Here is a 24,756-nt window from a genome sequence, read left to right as displayed (position 1 = left end):
TATATACAGCTAGAAATACATTTTTCTGGACATTGAAATTCATAATATGAAACGAGGTGTAATTTTTGCTGTGGTAAGTTTTTAAAACGTAAGGTTTCGTTTGAAATATGATCACAGAACATATGGCACGTGCTATGGCCATGTGCTCTTTTTTACTACGTTTCATAAATACACTTTTTAAAGTGTTGTTAGAGGTTTTTATTCTCAAAGGAACAATTTTAGTAGTAGGTAAGGCAATATGCTTTTCGTAACAATTAAATACAACGTGCTGCTGCTCCGTAATAACTTTTCCTCCAAAGACAGATTTTTTTTTAAATTATTAATAAGCTTATTATGATCGCTGTTATATATAACATTAAAAAATTAAAATTGCAATAACTCTTCAACGGCTGACTTTTGGATATGGTAGATATTATAACATACGGTATATTAACAGGAATAGGTCGACTTAACCTGTAACCCTGTATATATATTCTAGTTTACCTAATCTTATTTAAAAGTTTACTTATATTTAGTTTTTGACAAAACTGCATGTGTTTATCATGTTAAACGAATTATGCCTGTAATTTTCATTCACTTCAACGATTAAATTTTAATTAGAATTTTAATTGATTACTTTGGTGTTAACAAGGCTAACAGAAATTCAGTCAATTGCAGTGCATAATGGCCGCCATATACGCCCGTGAGAATTATGCTAACAAAAAATATATTAAATAACACTTTTTTTTTATATTCTGGATTTTCATAAATTTCATACGTTATTATATATCAATAAGTTGTTAAATATAACTTTAGTATTCATTTTTTTTTCAGTTGCCACTCTTTTTATCATTTCACTTTGCGAAAGCAAAAGTGAATTGATAGAATGTATTCGCGGAGAGCAAGCAGTATGTGGTAATGATGGTATAACTTACTCTAACATGTGCGACTTAGAAATTGTACGATTAGTTCGTACAAACCTGACCGTAGTCCATGAAGGTCCATGTAACACTTTGATCAAAATTTTAATAAGAGCACTACAAATGCAACAACCAAGAAAAAATACAAATAGTCTTCGTAAACGTTCACGGAGGTAAAATATACGTATATTAGTTCATAGTTTATACACATCAGCAGCCGTGTTGTTCTTCATAATGATGTCATTTTTGTTATTTAAACTAGTTAAAAAACAGTTTAAAAAAGTTCTGTCTTGGACGTCCGTGTGTCTATATGTGCGGAGGATTTTCTTGTTAACACGATAGCGACCGAAATACTTTACTAATCGAGTCTTTTTTTTTCTCTTACGCTTGAGTATGCTCAGGAATAGAACCCTTTCATTTTTCAGGGTCTGATTCGATGTGGTTTAATTGTTATAAACAAAAATAATAATTAATAAATAATTATTAAAAAAAATGATGAGGCGTGCACTTTTGGATTTTCCAAACTTTTTTTAATATTATACTTGATTTCAGCCCTGGCAATAAAATAAATTTGTTGTTGCCGCCGGGTTTTGGAATACGGTTACTGTCTCAAATGATTAATACTCAAAGTAAGTAATTGCCAATTAATATCATCATATTGAGCTTTTATTGACTTAGTTACATTTAGTGCACAAATTATGTACCAATCAAATGTGGATTTGATTTATGTGAATTAGAAGGGATTCTTAAGTTAAAGAAGACAGCTAAATACGACTAGCAGGTAATATAAGCACAGTACATACGATATCGTTCTTCGTATTTCAGTACTCTAAGTTTTCTACTATAGGTATATTTATGCTCAAGCAGCAAGCTGCTGGCCAACCTGAATTGACTCGGACTAAAACCATGGTATAAAGAGAACAAAACAAAGGTCTCGTAGGGGCTAGGGCATGTTTATACTTCAAATTACTTCCTACGATACCTTTTGTCTTACTCCAGCTGCTTATATCAATGCTTGAATTAAAACAGTATTTTCTTCGATGTTGTAAAACATATTCATATTATTGTTTCAGGAAATATTGGAGGATTCGAATTCAAACATAATAATATTAACACTCAAGGCACCAACAATGAATTTGCAATTGATGTTTCGTAAGAAAATGTGAAATATGCTTTGATGAATGTAAACAATGGAGTACAGGGATTCACAAAATATTTAAATGTTGTGAATAAATAAGCATTTTTATTTGGTTTTTGATTTACCTTTTCGTTAAAAAATATACAGTTGCATTATAATATGGAAATATGGACTATTCAAGTTTCAAACTGACTGAAAAACTTTACTAGGATATTATAAAATCGAATCCTATAACAGATTATTTTTTACATAAGGGCAACAAAAAATATCTTATAATATGTTAACAAACTATCACGCTGAAACTACTGAGAGAATTCATGTGACACTTGATCTTATAATAAAGAACTTGGTGGGATTAATAATATTATTTAAAAAATATGGGTTTAGAGTACCTATGTATATACATATAATATGTATATTAAATTCTATGGTATGGGTCCATAACCGTATAAAGAAGTAGAATAGGTCAAAGGACAGCAGGATTTCATTCTTTCGGTATTTGTTACAAACAAAACTATAAAGAGTCTTATAATTTTTGTATGCATGTTAATAAAATAAAACGAGCTAGCAAAAGTTTTATTTTTCTATACATATTAAGATTAAGTGATAAGAGAGAAAAGATGGTGTGAACACTAAATATCAATATAAATATTGTAATTGACGTTTTTTTAGGAAATAGGACCCAAATTGTGGTACCAGGCTTTTCTCTAAAGAAAAAGGGCTATTAAATTGACCTAATACTGATATATTCAATGAATTAAAATGTTGGACGGCCAAAAAAGCGAACAGTACGCACAGGTCAGCTAGATACCAATGACATATTTATTTGTTTAAAAAAAAATAAAGATTATATTTTACGGTTAAAAAAGAATTGATCTTTTCACACAAGAAAGCGGTAAAATTTAACAATTAAAATGTTAATTAACTTGTCGAATAGCTACGTGATAATTGTTACCGACCGCATTTAGTTTGGACAAAATGATTATTGCATATATTCGTGAGTATTAAACACAAAATTTCTTGAAAATCCAACCTACATATCCTCTATTTAGTTTTATAGAATTGAGATGATTTGGTAGGTCTTCATCTTTGGAAATAGTGTTTTGCAATCATTTTAGTTATGAGCAGTAAAAACTAATTTTATTATCTATCTCTATCTTCTATATTCTACAAAATAACAAAACGCACAGCCTTTTCCGTTTTCTAACGTCTTCGTGTGTGCGTTATTTCCTTATCTATATATGTATTTTATTTTTCTAGTTGCCAGCTTGTTACTTATTTTGCCATACGAATGTAAAAAAACCTGGCAGAAATGTCCGCATGGGGAGCAGGCAGTTTGCGGCAATGACGGCAATACATACAATAACATCTGTGACTTGGAAACGGTACAATATTTTCGTACAAACCTCACTGTGAGATACATAGGCTCATGTAACTATTTGATAGACACGTTATTGAAAATACCAATGCTACCAGAAACTAAAAAAAGTCTACGGATTAGGTAATGTACACTGATTTGTATAATATATAATGCTCATTTTATTTTTTTTGTACTACGCACGTGTTATTTTATTATTTATTTTTGGCCCTGTGTAAAGAATTTTTTTTGTTTATTTCAGCTGGTCTTTTGGATTTAAATTTGGGTTTGGGTCTAAAAAAAATAAAATGAAGCTGGCCAACTATATGATAAATACACAAAGTAAGTACCTAATGGTGCTATTAGATTTTAACAAAAAACTAAAAGGCGCCTTCAAAATTCAAATTATCAGAATTAAACCATATTTAGATGGGAGCGCTTTATAAAAAAAAGAATTATCAAAATCGGTTCAACCAGTCGAAAGTCCTGAAGTAACAAACTCAAAAAATACAATCGAGTAGAAAAGCTTTTTTAAGTCTTTTTCGTTGAAGTGAATTCTGCCTTCTTTATAGATCGATTTATGATAGAGAATAGAGTCTTAGAATAGAGTGTTGTTGTTTTTTTTGCGAACAAACTAAAGAACATTTCAGAACAGTTTCAAAAGAAAAAAAAATTTGGCCTGTCATAACAAAGACGGCAACATACTCATATACTTACTAATTATGTTATTTTCAGAAAACATAGGAGCTTTTCAATTTAGACATAATAATATCAACACACAAGGAAACAACAATAGATTTGGAATTGATATTTTGTAAGAAAATACAAATAAAGTTAATATCTATGACGAACACTAAAAATGAAATCAAGTTAAGAACTAAGCAGGTTTTAACGTCCCAAACTTTTAATATTATTTTTTAACAAAATAATTTCCTACAATAAATTCATATTATTATACAAAGATTGCTTTATTTTTCAACCTTGTCTTTTATTCGATATTCGATAGGTACTAAAATATATGATGACTATGTAGTACATAATATTATCTACTTAACTTAAGTAAGATGGCTCTTATTTTTTCTAAACTTAGTTTTAAACATATCTTATCTCATAGACAAAATATTTAATGTTGTATCGTTTTAACTAAAAAGACAGAAAATGTTTCTTTTTTCAGTTTTTAATTATGCCTTAAAGGCAATCACTGCCTTAAATTTCAAATAATATAATTTAAGAATATCCATAGCTAAAATACCAATATGAATTTATTCTTTATAATACCTATTAGTGCCTAGATGAGATTGTTATTGAAAGTTTGTAAAAAAATCGCAATGACATTGGTAATTGGAAAACAATAGGCTATGCGTAAGTAAAATATATTGTGTTCTTGAAATTTCACGTCAAATTAAAATGGCAAATTAAAAAAGTAGCCAGTTAGCTGATTACTCGATAATAATACTTTGAAAATGCTTATGTTGTTAACAGGTAAGTTGAAGATACTTTTAGGTTTTATTATGATTGATTGCAGATGACTTATACATAGCTGTTTCTATTATATTTTTAATATAGTTTACCTATGTATATTATAGTTATATACATCCATACCTATACATAATAATGTCTAAGTGCAGGTTTATGGTACCTAAGTACCTAAATACTGTATGTGTAAATTTTATAACTTTTAAAGTTACGAGCTTTGGTATATTGGTATATTGAATACAATTTTTAAAAAATTGCTCCAGATTTTTCCTCCTTTAATTTTCTTACGTAAATAATATAATATAAAATTTTATAAATAAAACAAAAGAGGGTATTTCAGTTTTCAGTGCGGTAATCCTCTTTCCTTGCAATTCTACCACAGCGCTCCGATGCAGACTGGGCAACTATTTTGTGTGTGGAAGCGATGGCTTCACGTATTTCAACATGTGTGATTTTGAATCTGTCAGGTCCATAAGACCTAACCTTTTTATAAGACATGAAGGGAGGTGTGAGCAAAGTGGTCCTACTGAAAGACCAAGAATGTCTAAGGATAACGGGTTACCTAAGAGGTTATTTTTTATTCAGCAATTAACTCAATATGATTTAATTTGTAAAACAACCAAAATATATTAAATAATAATAATTCTCATTCATTTAGTGTTTTGCATTTGATTATAGTGTCTTTTCGTTTCGTATATAATTTATTAATAAAAATCTCTACTCTTTATGTCATTTAACATAATATATCCTGGTAATCTTCATGTAATACATTATTACATATAACTTATATGTACGCTATTTTCTACATACTTTAAAAATATGCTCATCGTTTATATCTAACAATACAAGCGCAAAAAATAAATATTATATCTGTTTGCAAACATATATAGTAATTTCGTTTAATTTACTTACTATATTATCGTGTAGAGAATAGTAATACATATTACAATTTTGGAGACCTATAACACACGATGAACCGATTTATAAAATGTTTGGAAAGTACTTAAATAAAAGTAAAATATTAAAACACATTTCCCAGGGGCTTTAAAGCTAAAAGACATCACTGGAGGAAATCAAAGGGAGTGGGAATTTTATCACAGATATTACAGTCACAGAGTAAGTAATAAGGTGAATTAATCTTTCTTTCTTTCTAATATAAGTATAAATATTATACAATTGTTTCAAAAAATTGCTTAATTCATATATTTTTTTAATATTTTCAGTAAAACTGAGTGCCTTTAATTTCGAACACAATACTATTAACACCCAAGGAAACAACAACAGATTTGAGATAACCATAAACACGGGATGTGCAAATAATGATGTTAAACGATGTTACGTGATAGATCACTAATAAAAGCATTTTTCTTCTTATTTATACCCCTTATTAAAAGAAGAAGAAATCCGCTTATTTGAATATAAATAAAACGTTAAAATATTTTACAATTTTTTTTATTTCTGTCCTAAAATAGAATCTTTCTAGTAGGTATTTTAACTACTTTCAATTAATTATCTGCCTTGAATTGTAAACGTTATTATTTATGCCTTTGCTAATTTCTCATCAAATCTAGAAAACGATAATTATAACAGTAGATAGTAGGTAGTAATGATGAAGAAAATTATATTAAGTAACTACACTGGTATTGATATTTTTGTCACATTTTTGGAAACGCCAAGTTTTTCTTCCATTACATAAAAATATGTAAATGTTCAAATAGCATACAGCATACTTTAGCCGCATAAGAATGTTAATTATATCGAAGAATTTTATTTTACAGAATACATATAAATACCTTTTTTTTTTTTTTATAGTGGGGAAATCTTCCAAAGATACCCACGGCCCCCGGGGAAGGAGCCGTGGGTTATGTCGGATTCTTACCGACTAAAACCCCACTGTGTTCCGTCGAGCCGCTTTAATGGTGGGGCCGCGGGTATTTGTTGGAATTCTTCCGCGACCATACATATAAATACCTAAAATCTCTCTATAGTATAACAGAAAACAAAAGTATCAACTCTCAAGTCAAGTTTTTTAACATTTTACTATAGGTATTATAAGGATAAAAAATTCCACAATATTTGGTGGGAAGTGTGAAAAAAATAGTGCTAGTTATAGGTATTATTAAAATTTCACGTTTAACAGTTCAATTAAAATGGTAAATTAAAAAATAATAAGTGATTTTTCATTCCACAAATCATTTGGAAATGTTCACGCAAGTTGTGAGTAGTAAGTAAAAAGTCAAATAAATTTAATTTCTGTCCAATAATTATAGTAATTAGTTATTACTATATTAGTATACTATAGCTGTGCTCCGCGGTTCCACCCGCATTGCTCCGCTCCTGTTGGTCTTAGCGTGATGATATACCTATGTATAGCCTATAGCCTTCCTCGATAAATGGGCTATCTAACACCGAAACAATTTTTCAAATCGGACCAGTAGTTCCTGAGATTAGCGCGTTCAAACAAACAAACAAACAAACTCTTCAGCTTTATAATATTAGTATAGATTACCTATACATATCGCTTAACTTTATCCTATAATAATATAGTTAAAATCTAATTCTTTTGCTATTCACATATTTCCAGCTTTCCAATTACTTAGCACTCAAGATATGTTTCAGTTTTCAGCGTTGCAATCATCTTGCCATACAATGCAGATACAGCGGTGCTCATGTGCACATATGGAGAGCACCCTGTATGCGGTAGCGATGGCCTCACCTACACCAACGTGTGCGACTTGGACATCGCCCGGTCCTTACGACCAAACCTCACTATAAAACATGTCGGCAGATGCAGAGATCTCTTTCATACGTATGCTAGAAGCACAACAGACTACGATGATGATGACTTTCTTTTGGAACGTGATTTTTATGGCTTACCTGGATCTAAAAGGTTTGTTCTTATCAATTACATTTACCTACTTGGGATCAGTAAATTTCGGGATAGCGTCTGAAAAAATAAATGATAAATATTTTTTTTATAGGTATCATAATATGTTTATAAATGAAGTAGGTATAGTATTTGTAGCTTTATTTAATTGTTGGGTTTTTTTTCCAGACGTCCGTATAAAAGGAAACATTTGAAACAATTCAAGAAAACCATTCTATCGGAGATGATTAATACACAAAGTAACTATTTTACTAATGTTCATACTCAAAATTAAGTATTAGTGACTGTTATTATAGAATATTTTATCTTTCAGCAAACATAGGAGCATTTGAATTTTCACACAATAATGTTAATACTCAAGGATGCAATAATCGATTTAAAATAAAGACCGGATGATGGTTTTCAAATTAAATGAAATGAAATTTGATGTATAATACGCAAATATATTGTATTACATGGAATTCACTGTTTTTCATTTCAATTTGTTATATTATATCTATTGAAACTGTAGGTAAATATCTCAGTTGGACATCTGCAGTCCATCTAACTAATGTTGGCATATTGATAATGGATTTACCTAAATGTTATGCGTAATCCGCAAACCTAAGCAATATAACGAAAGGTAATAAATCTTCTGAAATAGAGCCTACTAACATCTACCTACTTGTTGTTTTATATTTATTATCATTGGTAACACCAATTGAATTAACCAAATCAACTTTGTGCTCAAATCTTTATACCTTTCTATCTATGCCAATATAACATATTAACTATACAGTTTTATAAAAAGTCACGAACCCGTATATTGTAAATATTTATATTAATTATCTACGACATACGTTATATTTGTAAAATGCACTATACTCAGTAGGGTTTTAACTTTTATTTCATGTCATAAAGCCTAAAATATCTAGTGCTAATCCGCATCGTCGATACCCTATAGCCTATATTTAATAATTACTTGATATAGTCACATATAGATTAAGTTTTTTTAATCTGCAACGTATGAGAACGTAACTCAATGTTACGGTTAAATTAATTAAAATGTTTAATTAAAAGGAAGATTGAAGGTTTAAAATTTAAATTATGATATTGGTTGATGAAAACCAGTCGACAAAATGATCACAACGTATACGCGTGAGTTAACTTTACAAAATATAGATCAATCAGTAGATATATTAGTAGTAGATAATAATAATACTTAATGGTTACTTATATTACGAATTTTTTTTTTCAGTATTCATGTTATCAGTTTTCCTGTATACATTATATCCTTTACATCACAGTGAAGCTGCAAGAATAACATGCAAATACGGCGAGCAAATACTATGTGGAAGCGATGGCTTCACTTACAATAACATGTGCGACTTGCGAATAGTACAAACCGTTCGACCTAACCTCACTGTGAAGCACCTGGGATCATGTAAGGCAAGAAATGGACGCCTCTTAAACACGCTGTTAAAAATCATCGAACTGCAAAATAACATGGTTGAAGATAACGCTCTAAGGAGTAAAAAACATAGGTTTTCCAAGTCAGTAGTGTAACAAAAAGTAAAAAGTTTTTAATTTAGCAACGTTTTACTAATTGATCTCCTTAACTGCATTTTAGGACACCCTATTGTAAAGAGGTGAAATTAAATAAAAGACAAAAAAGTGATTTAACAAGGATGCTTTTATCACAAATGACAAACATTCAGGGTAAGTTATTTCGAAGTCCAGTCGATAAAATCTTGGAGTATTTTATCACTTTAATATCATCAAATCTGAGTTTATGGGCATTTCTTTTCAAAAATTACGTGCTGATTTTTTTACAATTGGAGTAAAGGTGAGGAGATTATAGTGTAGATATATAGAAAACTAGCTTTCCGCCCGCGGCTTCGCCCGCGTTTTCAAAGAAAAACCCGTTCCCGTAGGATTTCCGGGATAAAACCTATCCTATGTCCTTTCTCGGGTATCAAAATATCTCTATACCAAATTTCATGCAAATTGGTTCAGTAGTTAAGGCGTGATTGAGTAACAGACAGACAGACAGAGTTACTTTCGCATTTATAATAATATTAGTATGGATTATAATTCGATTTTTTCTTAGTAAAAACCCTCTGTTCTTCTACCTGCAAAGTTGAGAATGCTCGTTCAGCGTTGGTTACAAAATATTCCATGATAGTATAACCAATTATATAGTCTAACTAAGTACTAAATTCATTGTTATATTTCAATTATTTAATGTAACACGTTTATTACAGAAAATATAGGTGCGTTCGAGTTTTCAAATAATACAATAAACACCCAAGGAACTGGCAATTTATTCAAAATAAAAACTGGATAAAATATATTATATCTGTTTTATTTATCATCCATTTATCTGCATTAATTTGAAAAGATTAGACTTGTTATTATAATATTCTATACCTATGTTGTTAAGTTAAAATTGAAAGTAGGCAGTATTTGAAAAATATGTAAAAATATAAACTATGTATAATAATAAAACTGTGTACCTATGTATGTATTGTCAATAAAAGTAACAAAGCCAATAAAGGCGATAAAGTAATTAATTTCAATTATCTAGTATGTAATGGAAGTTTAATTTCGTTGCAATCAAATTTACACATTGCGCTGTGAAATTATGATTAATTGCACTTTGCCTTATTCTATTCGTCTGATTTTCCATAAATCAAACTGAACTATACATTCAACAGCACAATGCTTTTAATAGTGAAGAGTGAGTACACAATTTAATAATTATAGAAAGTAATTAATTAATAATTTAAAAGTATACATCTTTATTTGTTTACAGTTATTGTGCTTTTCGCATTTTTTCCATATCTCAGAGCGCAAGTTTTAAAATGCATTTACGGTGACCGAATCGTGTGTGGAAGTGATGGATTCACATATTTTAATTTATGTGACTTAGAAATCGTTAGGACTGTCCATCCAAATCTGCATATCAGACATAATGGACCTTGTAATGAAGTCAAGACTCTGGACAGAAAAATTGAGATTATTTCAGCTCGTGATGACGTCGCTCCACTGCGCCGGAACAGAAATTCAAAGTAACGTATTTAATTTCTTACACGTTAAAGAATTTTGATACAAGTAATTCTTGTAATAATTATTAGAATTTACCTACATCCATTTTCAAATTATTCGCAATGAAGGTGTTTGAAAAAGACAGCCACAAATAAATTTTAAAACTTTTTTTTTCATTAACAGAAAACCACACCACCACCACCACACTGCTCGTGACGATTTTATATTTAATAATATAATGTCGCAGATGTCCAAGATAAGTAAGTCATACTAAAATTATAAATTTTAATTGAGAAATTATGACATGATGAGTTGCATTTAAATTTGATATATTTTTTTACATTTTACAGCAAAATTGAATGCTTTCCAAATGACTGATAATGCTGTAAGCACACAGGGTGAAAATAATCTATTTGAGATTGATTTCGGATCAAACGATTCAAGTCTTCGCAGAAGAATGGGACGTAAATTCAAACAGAGGAAATCAAAAATATTTTAAAAGCAAAGTTAAAATAATATTGGTTTATTTGGACAAAGCGCACAACTTCTGTTTTTCTTCTCTTTCATCTTGTTCAAAATTAAAAGTGTCGTCATAGTAATTGAACTGAAACAATTTTGTTCTATGTTTATTGTCAGATTTAGCTCTATTTACACATTTCCCATTGTACATATAGTGCAGGTTTTTAACAGTATTTCTATTATAGTCCAAATGGCACAAATTATTATATGTTCGATCGTTACTTCCACAAACAGGAGCATATATTTAGCAGATTCTCTTACATTTGCCTCTATGTACTACTTTTAGACTTGGGTTCCTTTTCTGTGCGATCCAGAAATGTTTCCTAGATGCAAACGTTTCGAAATTGGACGCACACAGAGGGCTATGTATGTAATTGTAGTTAGGTCTTGGTAACACATCACCACGTGTAAATAATGCTAGAGCTGCAGTTAACCAGATAGCTGAAACAATTGAAGAAAATTGACACATAAACATTATCCTTCATGCATGGGCGTAGCCACGGTGGGGCAGGGTGGGGCACTTGCCCCACCCTGGCTCTGGCCTGGAAAGTACCTAACCAAATCTAAAAAATTAAATTAAATTATCTAAGTACCTACTGACTAAAAAACTTAGTATCCGTAAGAAAATTCACTCTCGAAAGTCGTCACTCGTCACACAAAAAAAATGCGATCTAAACAAAAAACTTGCGCACGAATGACCCCATGCGCGTTAACAAACGTAATCCTTTTATTTTTCGTTTGTGTGTTTTTGGCCAATATCTCGGAAACTATCCACTTAAAGGCAAAAGTTATTATGACTTTTTTGTAGAAAGTAAAATTTCGCATCTTTTATTCCTTGTAAACTTTTTTGTAAAATGTACCGTTTACTATTTATGGCCCATTTAATGAACCGATTTATCGTTTTTGGCTTATAACACTTAAAATATTGGATTAATCAATAAAATACATCTTTCCTTTTTTAAGCTTACTCTATTCTCTACAACTTTTGTTTGAAACTTTTTTAGGGTTCCGAACCTCAAAAGAAAAAACGGAACCCTTATAGGTTGTTGTTGTCACTATGTTGTCCGTCTGTCTGTCTGACTGTCAACACCCTTTTTCTCAAGAAAGCGTCGAGGTATCAAGCTGAAATTTATATCGAATACTCAAGTCTACAGTCCCTTGAAGCTGTGAAAGCCAACGCAATCAAAAGATACAGCCGTTTTATGCTGCAAATTATCGCAAATTTCGACATTCGCAAGGGAATCAAAACCTACACTGTACTTCCCGTGAACATAGTCTTGAAATTTGGTAAAAAGCAATGTCTTATAGCACAGAGAAAGGAAAAATTGCTAAAACGTACATACATACATTTTAGAGTTATAACCATGGACTAATAAATATATTTATTAGTCCATGGTTATACATAATAAAAAGTAGGTTTGTTGGGGCCCTCGGTGCGCGATTCAGACTCGCACTTGGCCGGTTTTATTTGTAATGCCCACAATTTTTGAGTTATTTAATGTTCAATGTTGGATTACCGGGCTTAAAATAAAGAATTTCAAGGTATGCATACCATATAATGCTACAAATTCAACAAACTTATTAAAAATATGTCCTGTAGTACTTCCAAATTAATAGTTTATTTCCTCACCTGCCATAGTAAGACTTTTAAAATATTTCATTTTATTATATTTCGTACAACTAAATAATATTGAGTATATTATTTTATATTCTGATGCAAAAGTAAAATAGAAGTAAACGAAAAGAGTTTATTTAGAAAAATGTGTAAAATTATATATAAAAAAAATCTAAATGCATTGGATATCTCTTCTTCGTCTTCATTACATACTTAAAAAAAACTTACGGCTCCCGCGTCACCCGCCGTGCGCCGACATTACAACTCAAAAAGTATGGGCACTAGAAAAGTTTCAAACAAAAGTTGTCGAGAATAAAGTTATCTTAAAAAATGGGTAGATGCATTTTGTTGATTAATCCAATATTTTGACAGTAATTATTTGCCAAAAACGATAAACCGGTTCATTAAATGGGTCATAATTCGTGAACAGTTAGTTTTACAAAAAAGTTTACAGGATGTAAAAGATGCGAAATTTTAATTTCTATAAAAAAGTCGATATAACTTTTGCTCTAAAGTGGAAAGTTTCCGAGATATCGGCCAAAAACTTTTCTTTAAGATTACGAGCGTAGACCTGGATCTGTCAGCATTTTGTGTTTTTATGGTCAGTAAGTGACCCTAAACTTCCCGTGAACTCCGAATCGTGAAATTTTGTATTAAGTAACGTCTTATAGCGCAGATAAAGGAAAAATTGCGAACCCTTTAGATTTTGATTCCCTTTCAAATGTCGAAATGTGTGAAAATTTGCTTCAAAAATTCGTTTTTTTCCTTTTAAGGTTCGAACTTCGAAGCCCTAAAAATTAACCGGGACTAGACTTACATTTTTTTTTTTGCCCCACCCTGAGCCTATGGCTAGCTACGCCCATGCCTTCATGCATGATGCAACAGCCAGATCATAGCTTGCTTTATTTACGAATCAAATCAATAATAATTAGTATGTACCTAGGACACATTCAAATGCGCCATATTATTTTCTTAACAAGAGACGAAACGTCAACCTAACCAAAGGTCCCTAATTTCTATACGAAAAATAAATTTAATATTTTTAAAGCTACAAAACTTACCAGTAAGAAACATGTCCAATCAAATGTACGTTACATTAGCACAAAATATACGACTGACTTTGTATGGAGTCTAAATACCAATTCACATTACATTCAATGTTACGTTTTAATGGAAAATTTTATTGGCTAGCTATAATTAGTCCCAGTATTATCGACTCTTTATTAGGTAATATACCTAGATTTCTAAGATATTTGATGTTATGAATGGCTTGAATGCTATTTTAATTACCTATACAATTTATTTTGCCATCAATCATAATTCATAACTTTGAACAACTCGAAATTAATGAGGAAAGAAACATAAAATGAATAGATAGTCGATACCCATTCTAACTGAACTAACATTTTCTTATAATATTTATAAATTTCAATCAGATAATAATTGAGTTATTCATAAGGAAGTTAGATACACAATAAACAGGTCAGTTTTGACAATGTCTATAGGCACTGCCTTTTTTGTATCGGAATAATTGCTGGCTATGTAGGTTGTGTATGGTTACGTACTAGAACTGAGGCGTTAGAAAACATCGAGATAAATATCTCGTTGCAACAACAGAGAATACTTACAAAATGACGCCCACGCAGATGATCTTACTGGTGTTTTAGTTAGGGTCCGTTTTAAAATGTGTGTTATGTAACATGTTTCTATTTATCTGTTATTATTTCGGTACAAATGAAGAAGGTACATACCCGTATATATTATATTGGATTTTGGAGTAGCGTAGTTATTTAAGAGTATATTGAATAGATTAAATTTAAGTGCAAGTGGTTAAATTATGCATTTTAGATTTAACATTGCAACGGAGGCTTTATGTACCCTAGCGGCTAGTCTGTTTATAAAACCAACTGTAATATAAATAAACATCATTACCACTATTAAGTACTTGCTTACATATTTTTATGATGTTGTGGTGGTGTGTGCAAGCTTACATCCACAGATAATATAATACTATTATTGCGTTGCCATAACGTTATTGCAATTTAATATACCTTACTAAATAATTTTCTATTCCAAGAAGATACCATTACCCCATTCTAGGCTTCTTGTGAACTACATAGGTATACTAGGTATTCAGGAATGCCAAATAACTGCTGTCGGTGATTGCATGATCTTGACGTTTTACTTGAAACCAATTGATAATCTATACTAGTACTACATTCAAATAACAATCATGCAATATCGCAGTAACAAATAACAATACGGCGCTATCTTGATAATTCTTGATTGAGCTTTTGTTCAAGCCTGATCGTTCCTTCCTTCCTTTATACGGTTGAATAGATATGTAATATGAATAACGTAATAGTAAGCCGATTAACTGTTTGAACTTTATATGGACTAGCAAGTCAAATTGATATTGCGAAAACATAAATGATTATGCTACACTTAAATATTACATGTATCATGTGGCACTATTTGCATAATATAATATATTAATATCAACTTATAGGAACTTAATATGAGAAACAATTTATACATCCTACGCAACATGCGTAATAGGATGTAAACATAATAGATTTTATCTCATAAAGTATATGATAATTTCGTTAGATGTTGCGGTTTCGTTAATTAATAAATGTTTAACTGTCACTTTCGATACAAATATCGCCAGTTGTAACCTGTCAACTTGTCTTATGTCCATGATAAACAGACATTGGCATTTGGAACATTCTCTTGATGCTCGGAAGTTATCGATGTATCTCAAGATGTATCTACAAGCAAAACTATCCTCATTTTAATTAGGTATAGTATTAAGTTTGTGAATTATGTCTCAATATTGACAACTTTTCTATGACTCTCCGATAATATTAAGTATATGTACTAGTTTTCCTTTCTACTTTTGCCAATCCTTTCTTTGAAGACGGGTTCGAAATAAAAATCTAATGAATTTGGTTAGGGACTTACCTAAGCTAAATAACTAAATACCTACATAAGATTCTGAAATATTTATTACATAATATACATAATAGCAACAAATATTTAGTAACGTCTCTCCAACGTATCAATACGATACAATCTATTTATCTATACTAATATTATAAAGAGGAAAAGTTTGTAAGTATGTATGTATGTATGTATGTATGTATGTATGGTTTTCACGCATAAACTACTGGACCGATTTCAAAAATTCTTTCACCATTAGAAAGCTGCATCTTTACTGAGCAACATAGGCTATATTGAATTTTCAAAAAAATTAGAGATCCTTACCAAAAATGCAATAATGTAACCCAAGGTGTAAAAAAATCCTCAATAAAACTTCTGTCATCGCGTGCGCTGCGGAATCTATTGAAGATAGAACAAAAAAATGTTCTACGGTATTATAGAATGGATCAATATCTACAAGAAAGTCCGCGATACCATATGTCCATCTTCAGTAGTTATGTTACTACAACAACTTTTTTACGTTTTCAAAGTAAATAGAAGTGCCGACAGTAATCAAACCATGTTATCCATACACATATATTAATCCTTATCCCATTAAATGATGTTTTATTATAGACTGTTTCAATACCAGCAAAATACTTTTTAAATGAAAAGAATTGGATATTCCATTCAAAAGATATAACGAATTTTTAAAAGTGTCAATCTACAGAAAATAGTAGGTATACTGTTCGAGCAGGCCGTAGTGCGGGGGTCACGGAGGAATTCTACCAATATGCGTCTTGACGGAACACATATTATATGAAAGATTTCCCCACTAAAACAAAAAAAAAAAAGAAAAGGCCGTAGTACGGGACGGGGTAAAGGTGATTTTCATGTGATTAAAAATTAAACCTATAGTCCGACCTATAGTAGACTTTTCACTGTAACGATATCGCTATCTATGCGGGTGAAACCGCAGGGCATTGCTAGTAACTTATAAAACAATAAAAACCAATTGCATGCATTTGCAGTCAAGGACAGGAGCTGCTTATTTAGTACTCAATTGTAGGTAATTATTGAAGAACACAGTATAATTAACCAGTATGTTGTGCTGTCACTAAAATAACAGCCATACGTTACCCTTATTCAAGATAAACAAGGCTAACTATGCTCTTTGCTTATCTCAGAAAACTACACTTAAAGACACCTCTTATATCAGCGTAGTGTACGACCTATTGTTTCTAAAGTGGCTATATTGCTGACAGGCTGAAAGCTTTGATGCATAGTTTCTTCTATTATTTGTAGCCAAGGGGATCATAGTACGCTGAATATGAGGTATATTACGTAACTGTTACTTATTGAACTATAATTTTGAAATATAATGATGCCACACAAATGAAATCATCCACATAGAGCGAGCAGATTCGCGCGGAAAATGCTTCGTAAGGCTTCTGGCTCTGTGTAAATCCACCTCTTGTATATTTTGTCGTTTTCAAATATTGGAAACACCTATTCAAATAAATACTTTGTGTTAGAGTTTTAAAACCTAAAGTTAGTAAGTTCAAAGTGGTAACCGCATCTATCATAGACAAAGTGGGTCGTTAAGATATTTCCTTATTCGTAAGTTAGCAAAAAATAATCATAAATTTGTATTTTTGAAGTCATACAAATACAAAGACGTTAAATGTTTAACTTTACTTTCTATAAAACTGCAGTTTTCACTTAAGGGATGTGATTAATGGGTAAGAAGTATGATCATCCGGTGATTCTATGTTGACAAGATGGCGGTGAATTGTAAAGAATACTTGAAGTCCGGTTCACAACTTGTTTAGCATTCTATGACCATGAATAAGAATGACAGCAAAGTTTAATTAATATGGGATTTGTCGCAGTAATAAAGATAGCCAGCGTACCTACAGAAGGACCATTTGTCGCGGCAAGAGGCCATTTTAGGAAGAAGTAATGAATCTATCGAAAATTCACTATCTCTTCCTGAATAAAACTGATGATCCCTTGTTCCTACGAAATCTTTTTAACAGTATAAATAATTTCATCTACTATATAGATTGTAGACACGTCATAAAATATGCACTGCTAGCTAACGCGCGCCGCTAATCTTATGGAAATATTCCATTACACTAAGCCATTACATCCAAAGTTTTTTACATATTACATGTGAGAGAATCATAACAGAGTAGTTGTTATGTGGCTATACCTTCCTATTATAATGTACTCTATTGTGTACAACATAATGTCGATATTGAATTGATATGAAATGCATGGGCTTACGGGCCATGCTATGGTTTATATTCCTTGAGTCAGTAGCTCGATGAGATAGTCTCGGTACTACCATCGACCGCGCAAGGTGTGCGCACTGAGTCATTATTTAATATTATTTCACATATCTACCTAATTATAATTAATTATGGAGAGTTATTTAAATTCTCCGACAGCAGCGGTGGGATCGGCACTTATTACCCCGATTCCAATACGAATAAGACTTTGTTAAACGGTGCAAATCTGCAAGTGAGTGAAACGAGTGATAGTGTTAGTGAGATTCAAGAAGATATAGCTAGTGTTAATGAGGTTCGAGAAGAACCACAGTTTCCACCAATAAATCATGAGAATGTTAGCACGACAACGACAATGTTGTGTGTGGGTTTCGCAATCATCATGTCGTGCGCATCCCTGTTAAAAGAAATGACAGATACACTTTCCCGAAACGAAACATTTTGTTTCCGGGTCTAACGCATAATTAAGGAAGGTAAACTATAATGATGTTTACATACCGATGTACGACCCGAATGATAGCGAGTTTACGGCAGCATAATGGTGTAACGAAAATACCTTTTTCGAGATATGGTATGGTAAAAAAGTGATCGAGTTTCAACATACATCGAGTGCTCCACTACAAAGTTGGTGCTAACCGACCGGCTGCGAAGGGGCTGGAACTACGCGAATATAGTAAATTCGTGGTAGAAGGTATTGCAGATGACCAGGTATGATCTGATTTATTGCCGCCGATTGATTTTGTGGGTCTTGATAGACATTTTGGCACAAATCAATTAAAGCGTCGCATGTTGCAAATTATTTGCTATAACTGTGTGTTCACATGTCATTACAAACGTGACGCTAAATCTCGCCTATGAAACAAAATCAGTTAGTTTAATCATTAAGAATAACAAAGGTCCGTTGAATATTTAAGAAATAGTACAACAACGCACTTATAGTCATAAATTTGGTCACATAGAAGAGGTTTGTTTTTCTAAGCAACGGGCGGCACGCTCTTTAAGAAACAATACCCTGTTAATGTGTGTTTACAGCACGATACCCTGCTTACAGTCACAGATGTTGCCAGCGTTAAGTTCAAGTGCCTTATTGACAGCGGGTCCGATTGTTTTTTTTTCCTTTGTAAAAGGATAGCCGCAGATAACATGACCAGGCCTCTAGAGTTTGTATACACTCGCGTTACAAGAATTGGCATGTATCAACCTATTCATTCGCCCGTACAACATTACCTATAACTGTTAATGATGTAAATATTATGAGCTTTGGTTGTTATGGACTTTCGAGTACTTTCGGGGATGAAGTAACAGGTTGAGATGTTTTTACTAGAGCCGGACGTAGTTTGATTATGAATAACAATGGGAGTCAAATTATTCGTGAATTTAAAATAAAAAATATTTTTTTTGCGGACAATAATATTGAATTTATAGACGTGGATTCCAATGATTTTAATTATGTTCATCCTGTGTGACCCATCATTGAAAGTAAAGCACGAATTTTGTGAAATGGAAATAAGACTTGTGAATACAGCACTAGCACAATCTATAGTTCTTTCAACGTTTATAAGACTTTGTAATGCCCTTGTTGTTAACCAAGGACTAGATAAATTATGTGACTTCATAGCTACTTTTTATATTCAACGATGTTCGAGTTTTCAAAATCATAAGAGGTTACATTCTTTTGTTTAAGAAGAGTATTGAAAGTCTCACTTGCTCAGAGTTTTCATTTAATTGGAATAAATGCAAGTTGCTGTTGCAACATTGAATAGGTATTCACCGCAAGGTTTCATAACATCGAACGGTAGCTTCGTCAGATAAATAAGAGATATTTATTCGTGAGGTATTGTAGAGAGATTACTCCTAGCTTTTCTTAAGTCTTAGCCACTTTGTATGAAATAAATAAAAAAGACGTAAAGTAGGATTGGTGCACTTCGCATACGGACACCCACCCGCGGAGAAATTAAAGTAAAAACAAAATATAATGACGTTCGTTCATCGTTGTCGAAGTACACACAGATTCCTGTTCAATAGATTATTATGGTTCAGTTTTCCTACAAGAAAGTAATGATCAACTTAAAAATCGAATATCACTGACACAGAAAATTGTTATCATAGTTATTGAATAGAGTTAAAAGGTTTAAGAAGACCTCAAGCATAATCAATTAAGCGTTAACATTTTAAAATATTAACAGACTAAAATAATCTCAAAGCATCATGTCATAAGAAAAAGATTTTCTCCTCGTGTTCAAAGATGATGGGCTTACATACTTACAAGCTTTTGATTTCGATGTCGGTACATACGCAAGGGTGCAAGAATACCGCGTGTAGATTTGATTAGTAGACTAGTAGTAGTAACTAATTGTCTCCACATAATGTTCAATTCGGGCAAAAATAGTAAAGATTCGCGACATGTGCGATGAAATAACATTATTGATTTAAGTTTAAGGTTGTCACATACGATAAAAAAAAATGCCTGCTATATAAACTTCTTGTTTTGTTAGGTGCAAATGAAGTGTTACCATTCATTTATTGATACAATCATTTCATGATTATTTGAAAACATTTAAGTTTGGAAAAACCTGCAAAATTTAGTGTAGTAAGTTCGTTAGAACATACATTGAACATTTTTACATCGCAAAGTTAATAAAAGGCCCTCCAGAGCTGGACAGTCGACTTAACATCCGATAGAAAATGTGTCAGAGCCACTTCATACATTACAATCGATACGAATGGCACTTATGAGTTTAAGAAATGCGCATTGGTAATTGTTGACGCATTTACTGGTAAATATTGTCACCTAGCTCCTGTTAAAAATGTGTCTTCACAAAAAAAAAGAGCATGTTAAGCGCTGTGTTTTTGTTGTCTTATTTAAGGCGCTGAAAGGAATAGTAGCCGATCAAGCTACGTCATTTGCAGGTAGCGAACTCACAGACTTGTGTTGACAGTGTTCTTTTGAGTTTTACAAAATTACAAGCGGGATGAGTTGCGCTAACGGGTTATTTTAAAAGGTTTATGTCTGTTCTTAAGTTCATTGTTTCATTATCGCTGAAAATCATGAACGTAGATATTGGCATTCTACAATTATTGGCAAAATTCAACTTACTTTGAATTGTATTGTATGAAAGAAACGCACAGCACAGGCGACAGCCCATTGCAATTGTCTATAGGCTGCAAGTCCACCGCGTAATAATGTTTTAGTACGAGTGTCAACGCTTTAGTAGTTAACCTTTTTGAACACAAAAGTCAGGATGGACGAGCAATTGCACGTCTATAAGGCTCGTATTGAAAAAAAAAAAAAAAAGCATTCTGTTTAATGTTGATGATTTTGTGTTAGTAAGAAAGAAAAGCCGATTGTAACATCAATGTTATTTTACTTGTTTTGACAGTCATTTCTGATTATTGAATTGTCTGAAGGTAGACTATGACAATGTGATATCGTCAGTAGTGGTAAATGATATGGAAGTCTGTGCGACTTTAGAACCGGGTTCAGCCTTCGTAAATTAATTATTAGCTGTTACTCTGCCCCAATTGTAAAGTGTTGTTATTATACCTAGTACACATCAAGTTATAAGTGCAAGGTGGTATTGTGTTTTCCTGTAAATAGTGCCACTGGACGACGAATTGATGGTGTGTTATACGATGTTAATTATTAAGTTAGGAGAGAAGTTCTCCAGTCCATGCAAAATAATCTAAAATTTGCGATTACGAGAGGTATCGAATCGAGTCTCAAACTGAAGGCCGCAGTTGGAAAGTGAGTCAATGAATAAAAAAAAAAATGTAGTCCACAAGTTACTCCTTACTTCCAGTAACTTCCAGCCTGGCAGAGATTGCTGTGTGTGAGCAATAAGGCCGCATATTGTGTAAAATATTTTTACCTTATAAGTCTGTACTAGATTTCCTTACATTGTTTTGTACAATAAAGTATTATTAATAAATAAATACATACTCCGTATAATTTTATTTTTGTTTTATTTTATTATTTTTACCTATTTATTCCTTTGGTTGTTACATAGTTCCGTATAGTTAATCTAAGTATTACACAAAAGTTTCATAACACACATGCACACTACAATATAATACACACACACACCAATACATGGCAAGCTCCGCGCTGCATGTAGTTCCAAATGTTATGGGTAGCATTGCGCTCCTTGTGATCACAGTACATGGCAGGCTCCGCGCTGCATGTAGTTCCAGATGTTATGGGTAGCATTGCGCTCCTTGTGATCACAGTACATGGCAGGCTCCGCGCTGCATGTAGTTCCAGTTGTTTTGGGTAGCTTTAAGCTCCTTGTAGTCACAGTACATATGAGGCTCCGCGCTGTATGTAGTTCCAGATTTTGTGCGAAGCATTGCGCTTCATGTGATTACAGTACATGTCAGGCTCCGCGCTGCATGTAGTTCCAGTATTTGTTCAGAGCTCTACACTTACAATATAATAATCACACACAATACATTCAAAGCTTCGCCTTTAGGCGACAGTAGCAGTTGTTGATATCGCCGATGATGACGATGATGAGTAATAATTTGTGAGTCGGTGTGAAAAGTTACAAACCGTGAAGGGAAAAGAGTTTGAATACAACAAATGAAATAACAACGCAGTAAGTAATTTGCAAAATTACTTGTCGAATTGTTCGCGCGAGAGCGCGCTCGTTGTCAGAATGGCCGTGTGAGAGAATCATAACAGAGTAGTTGTTATGTGGCTATACCTTCCTATTATAATGTACTCTATTGTGTACAACATAATGTCGATATTGAATTGATATGAAATGCATGGGCTTACGGGCCATGCTATGGTTTATATTCCTTGAGTCAGTAGCTCGATGAGATAGTCTCGGTACTACCATCGACCGCGCAAGGTGTGCGCACTGAGTCATTATTTAATATTATTTCACATATCTACCTAATTATAATTAATTATGGAGAGTTATTTAAATTCTCCGACATACATACATAGTATTTGCCTCGGTTTCATTTCGTATGTGAACTAACAGATTATAAATAAGTAATGTATGTTTTCTCAAGACCTTTTTAATTACAATATCGTTACTTATCAGATTTTCTCAGAAGGGCAAAAATTATTGTTGAGCAGTCCAAGTAGTTTAAATTTTAACTCAATGTAGTGTTTAGAATTAAGATCTACTAATAAGGTCATCTTCCCATTAAAGACCAATTATTAAAAGGTCATCTTCCCATTAAAGACCAATTATTAAAGTATTTAGGGTAGGAAAATAAACTATAGATTATATATTTACGCAAATACTTAAAGAAGCGTTACTGTTTGAGTCCGGGAAGGCAGAAATTAATATGTAATATGCATTGCACATCCATTTACTACACGGTATATTAAACTAAATTACTACAAAAATAACTCAATACTTCAATAGTTATATTAACTAGGTAATTAACATAAAAGTAATTACATATTGAAGCAACGCTTATTAATCAATGCAAGTGAACATCACCAATATAATATTATCACTGCTTATTTATAGTCGCTGAGATAAACGCTAAAATTTAAAATTTTTACAAAGGTCCGTTTAAGGTTAAGTTAAGGCTCTATAAACATCTTTGCTTAACATTTGCGCCTTTCTCAATGAACGGTGAGAACATCATAACAAAGAATACACAAATTATGCTCATAAAATAATTAGGGGAAAGGGGCCTAAAGTGGGCACAGAGCCTAAAGAGGGCACTCAGTATAGTATCGGAATTTTAAATAATGGCGCGCGCGCGACTCGTGAGCACGATCCCCGCACCCCTCCCACCTCGCGGCAGTCGTTGGATTCGCTTGCGAGCACGCATTTACAAGCTGCAACAAATAAATGTTTTTCGACGATTTTTGAAAAATATTGCAAGGTATGTTCTTTTTATTTTGGTGTTTACAATCCTTTAACCAAAATTTGTTAGTTATTAAGTGGCTATCTGGCCATATTTTGGTTCCATAAAAATCCACGTGTCTAAAAATTTTGAGGTAGAATTTCGTCTGAACCTTTTAAATGTCGAAAAAGGCAAAGCGGGCAGGGTAAAGCGGGCACGCGCCCGCTTTGCCCCGTCCGCTAAAATGTTACATTCTTTTGTTAATTTGCTATTTCCTTTCAGATGACCGCTTATAACCGGCGTAAATATAAGCGTAAAACTTCACAAGCCTCATGGCAACGCTCAACTATGCAGCAAGCAAAACGAGAAGTGCAAGAGTTAGGAAAACCTGTCAAAAAAGTAACAACTAAATATGGGATTCCAAGAACGACATTGCAGACATCTTAAATTGGGTTCGTGTAATGTAAAGCTTGGTAGGTTTACTACTTACTGTCTTTTCTACGGAACAAGAAATGGAGCTTTTGGAATACGTATTCCACATGGACTCTTTATTTTACGGGCTGTCTAAACAAGAATTTTTGGAACTTGTATACCTACCTATTACATTATTTTAGGATTTATAAAAAATATATATATATATATATATATATGAAATAATTGTATCGCTTATTAGAGACTAAATAATGATAGACTGTAAACAGGGCGTTATTTTTTTAAATATTATTTCAGATATATCTGGAAATATTGTGCCTAAAAGTTTAAAGCTCCTAAGAAGTTCCTTTGTTTCATATATTCATTTAAAAATAATAAT

General features: G+C 32.2%; 6 protein-coding genes across 6 annotated transcripts in view; 5 read left to right on the top strand and 1 right to left on the bottom strand.

Moving 5' to 3' along the window:
- Positions 1-24,756, bottom strand: part of Cen (cerebellar degeneration-related protein 2-like) — a 78,828-nt gene that overhangs the window by 45,694 nt on the left and 8,378 nt on the right. The window lies entirely within an intron of this gene.
- Positions 808-2,168, top strand: LOC149905726 (uncharacterized). The gene is made up of 3 exons (XM_090105197.1): positions 808-1,072; positions 1,452-1,528; positions 1,973-2,168. Exons 1-3 carry the CDS (start codon positions 921-923, stop codon positions 2,053-2,055), a joined length of 312 nt encoding a protein of 103 aa, XP_089961323.1. The 5' UTR covers positions 808-920; the 3' UTR covers positions 2,056-2,168.
- LOC149905725 (uncharacterized) lies at positions 3,016-4,212 on the top strand. The gene is made up of 4 exons (XM_090105522.1): positions 3,016-3,034; positions 3,298-3,538; positions 3,657-3,736; positions 4,130-4,212. The coding sequence occupies exons 1-4, from the start codon at positions 3,016-3,018 to the stop codon at positions 4,210-4,212; spliced, it is 423 nt and encodes a 140-aa protein (XP_089961648.1).
- On the top strand, positions 4,858-6,224 carry LOC149905724 (uncharacterized). Its single transcript, XM_090105823.1, has 4 exons — positions 4,858-4,876; positions 5,211-5,439; positions 5,910-5,986; positions 6,094-6,224. The coding sequence occupies exons 1-4, from the start codon at positions 4,858-4,860 to the stop codon at positions 6,222-6,224; spliced, it is 456 nt and encodes a 151-aa protein (XP_089961949.1).
- LOC149905723 (uncharacterized) lies at positions 10,458-11,339 on the top strand. The gene is made up of 4 exons (XM_090105263.1): positions 10,458-10,476; positions 10,552-10,807; positions 10,968-11,044; positions 11,135-11,339. Exons 1-4 carry the CDS (start codon positions 10,458-10,460, stop codon positions 11,281-11,283), a joined length of 501 nt encoding a protein of 166 aa, XP_089961389.1. The 3' UTR covers positions 11,284-11,339.
- On the top strand, positions 17,579-24,643 carry LOC149905722 (uncharacterized). Its single transcript, XM_090105261.1, has 3 exons — positions 17,579-17,582; positions 23,749-23,984; positions 24,228-24,643. Exons 1-3 carry the CDS (start codon positions 17,579-17,581, stop codon positions 24,390-24,392), a joined length of 405 nt encoding a protein of 134 aa, XP_089961387.1. The 3' UTR covers positions 24,393-24,643.

Source organism: Colias eurytheme, chromosome 9 (genome assembly GCF_061535395.1).
Source record: "Colias eurytheme isolate Ceu_HAF_F1 chromosome 9, ilColEury1 Martin Lab GWU primary, whole genome shotgun sequence".
Lineage (NCBI taxonomy): Eukaryota > Metazoa > Arthropoda > Insecta > Lepidoptera > Pieridae > Colias > Colias eurytheme.
This window is presented reverse-complemented; position numbering and strand designations above follow the sequence as displayed.

What these genes read in the sequence shown, in the direction of transcription:
- LOC149905726 (XM_090105197.1), top strand. Translation starts at nt 921, where the DNA reads ATGTGCGACTTAGAAATTGTACGATTAGTTCGTACAAACCTGACCGTA. An exon ending in CTTCGTAAACGTTCACGGAG is followed by an intron (nt 1,073 to 1,451) that starts GTAAAATATACG and finishes ACTTGATTTCAG; the next exon opens with CCCTGGCAATAAAATAAATT. An exon ending in TCAAATGATTAATACTCAAA is followed by an intron (nt 1,529 to 1,972) that starts GTAAGTAATTGC and finishes TTATTGTTTCAG; the next exon opens with GAAATATTGGAGGATTCGAA.
- LOC149905725 (XM_090105522.1), top strand. An exon ending in AAAAAAAGTCTACGGATTAG is followed by an intron (nt 3,539 to 3,656) that starts GTAATGTACACT and finishes TGTTTATTTCAG; the next exon opens with CTGGTCTTTTGGATTTAAAT. An exon ending in CTATATGATAAATACACAAA is followed by an intron (nt 3,737 to 4,129) that starts GTAAGTACCTAA and finishes TGTTATTTTCAG; the next exon opens with AAAACATAGGAGCTTTTCAA.
- LOC149905724 (XM_090105823.1), top strand. An exon ending in GATAACGGGTTACCTAAGAG is followed by an intron (nt 5,440 to 5,909) that starts GTTATTTTTTAT and finishes CACATTTCCCAG; the next exon opens with GGGCTTTAAAGCTAAAAGAC. An exon ending in ACAGATATTACAGTCACAGA is followed by an intron (nt 5,987 to 6,093) that starts GTAAGTAATAAG and finishes TAATATTTTCAG; the next exon opens with TAAAACTGAGTGCCTTTAAT.
- LOC149905723 (XM_090105263.1), top strand. An exon ending in CGCCGGAACAGAAATTCAAA is followed by an intron (nt 10,808 to 10,967) that starts GTAACGTATTTA and finishes TTTCATTAACAG; the next exon opens with AAAACCACACCACCACCACC. An exon ending in GTCGCAGATGTCCAAGATAA is followed by an intron (nt 11,045 to 11,134) that starts GTAAGTCATACT and finishes TACATTTTACAG; the next exon opens with CAAAATTGAATGCTTTCCAA.
- LOC149905722 (XM_090105261.1), top strand. An exon ending in TTTTTGAAAAATATTGCAAG is followed by an intron (nt 23,985 to 24,227) that starts GTATGTTCTTTT and finishes ATTTCCTTTCAG; the next exon opens with ATGACCGCTTATAACCGGCG.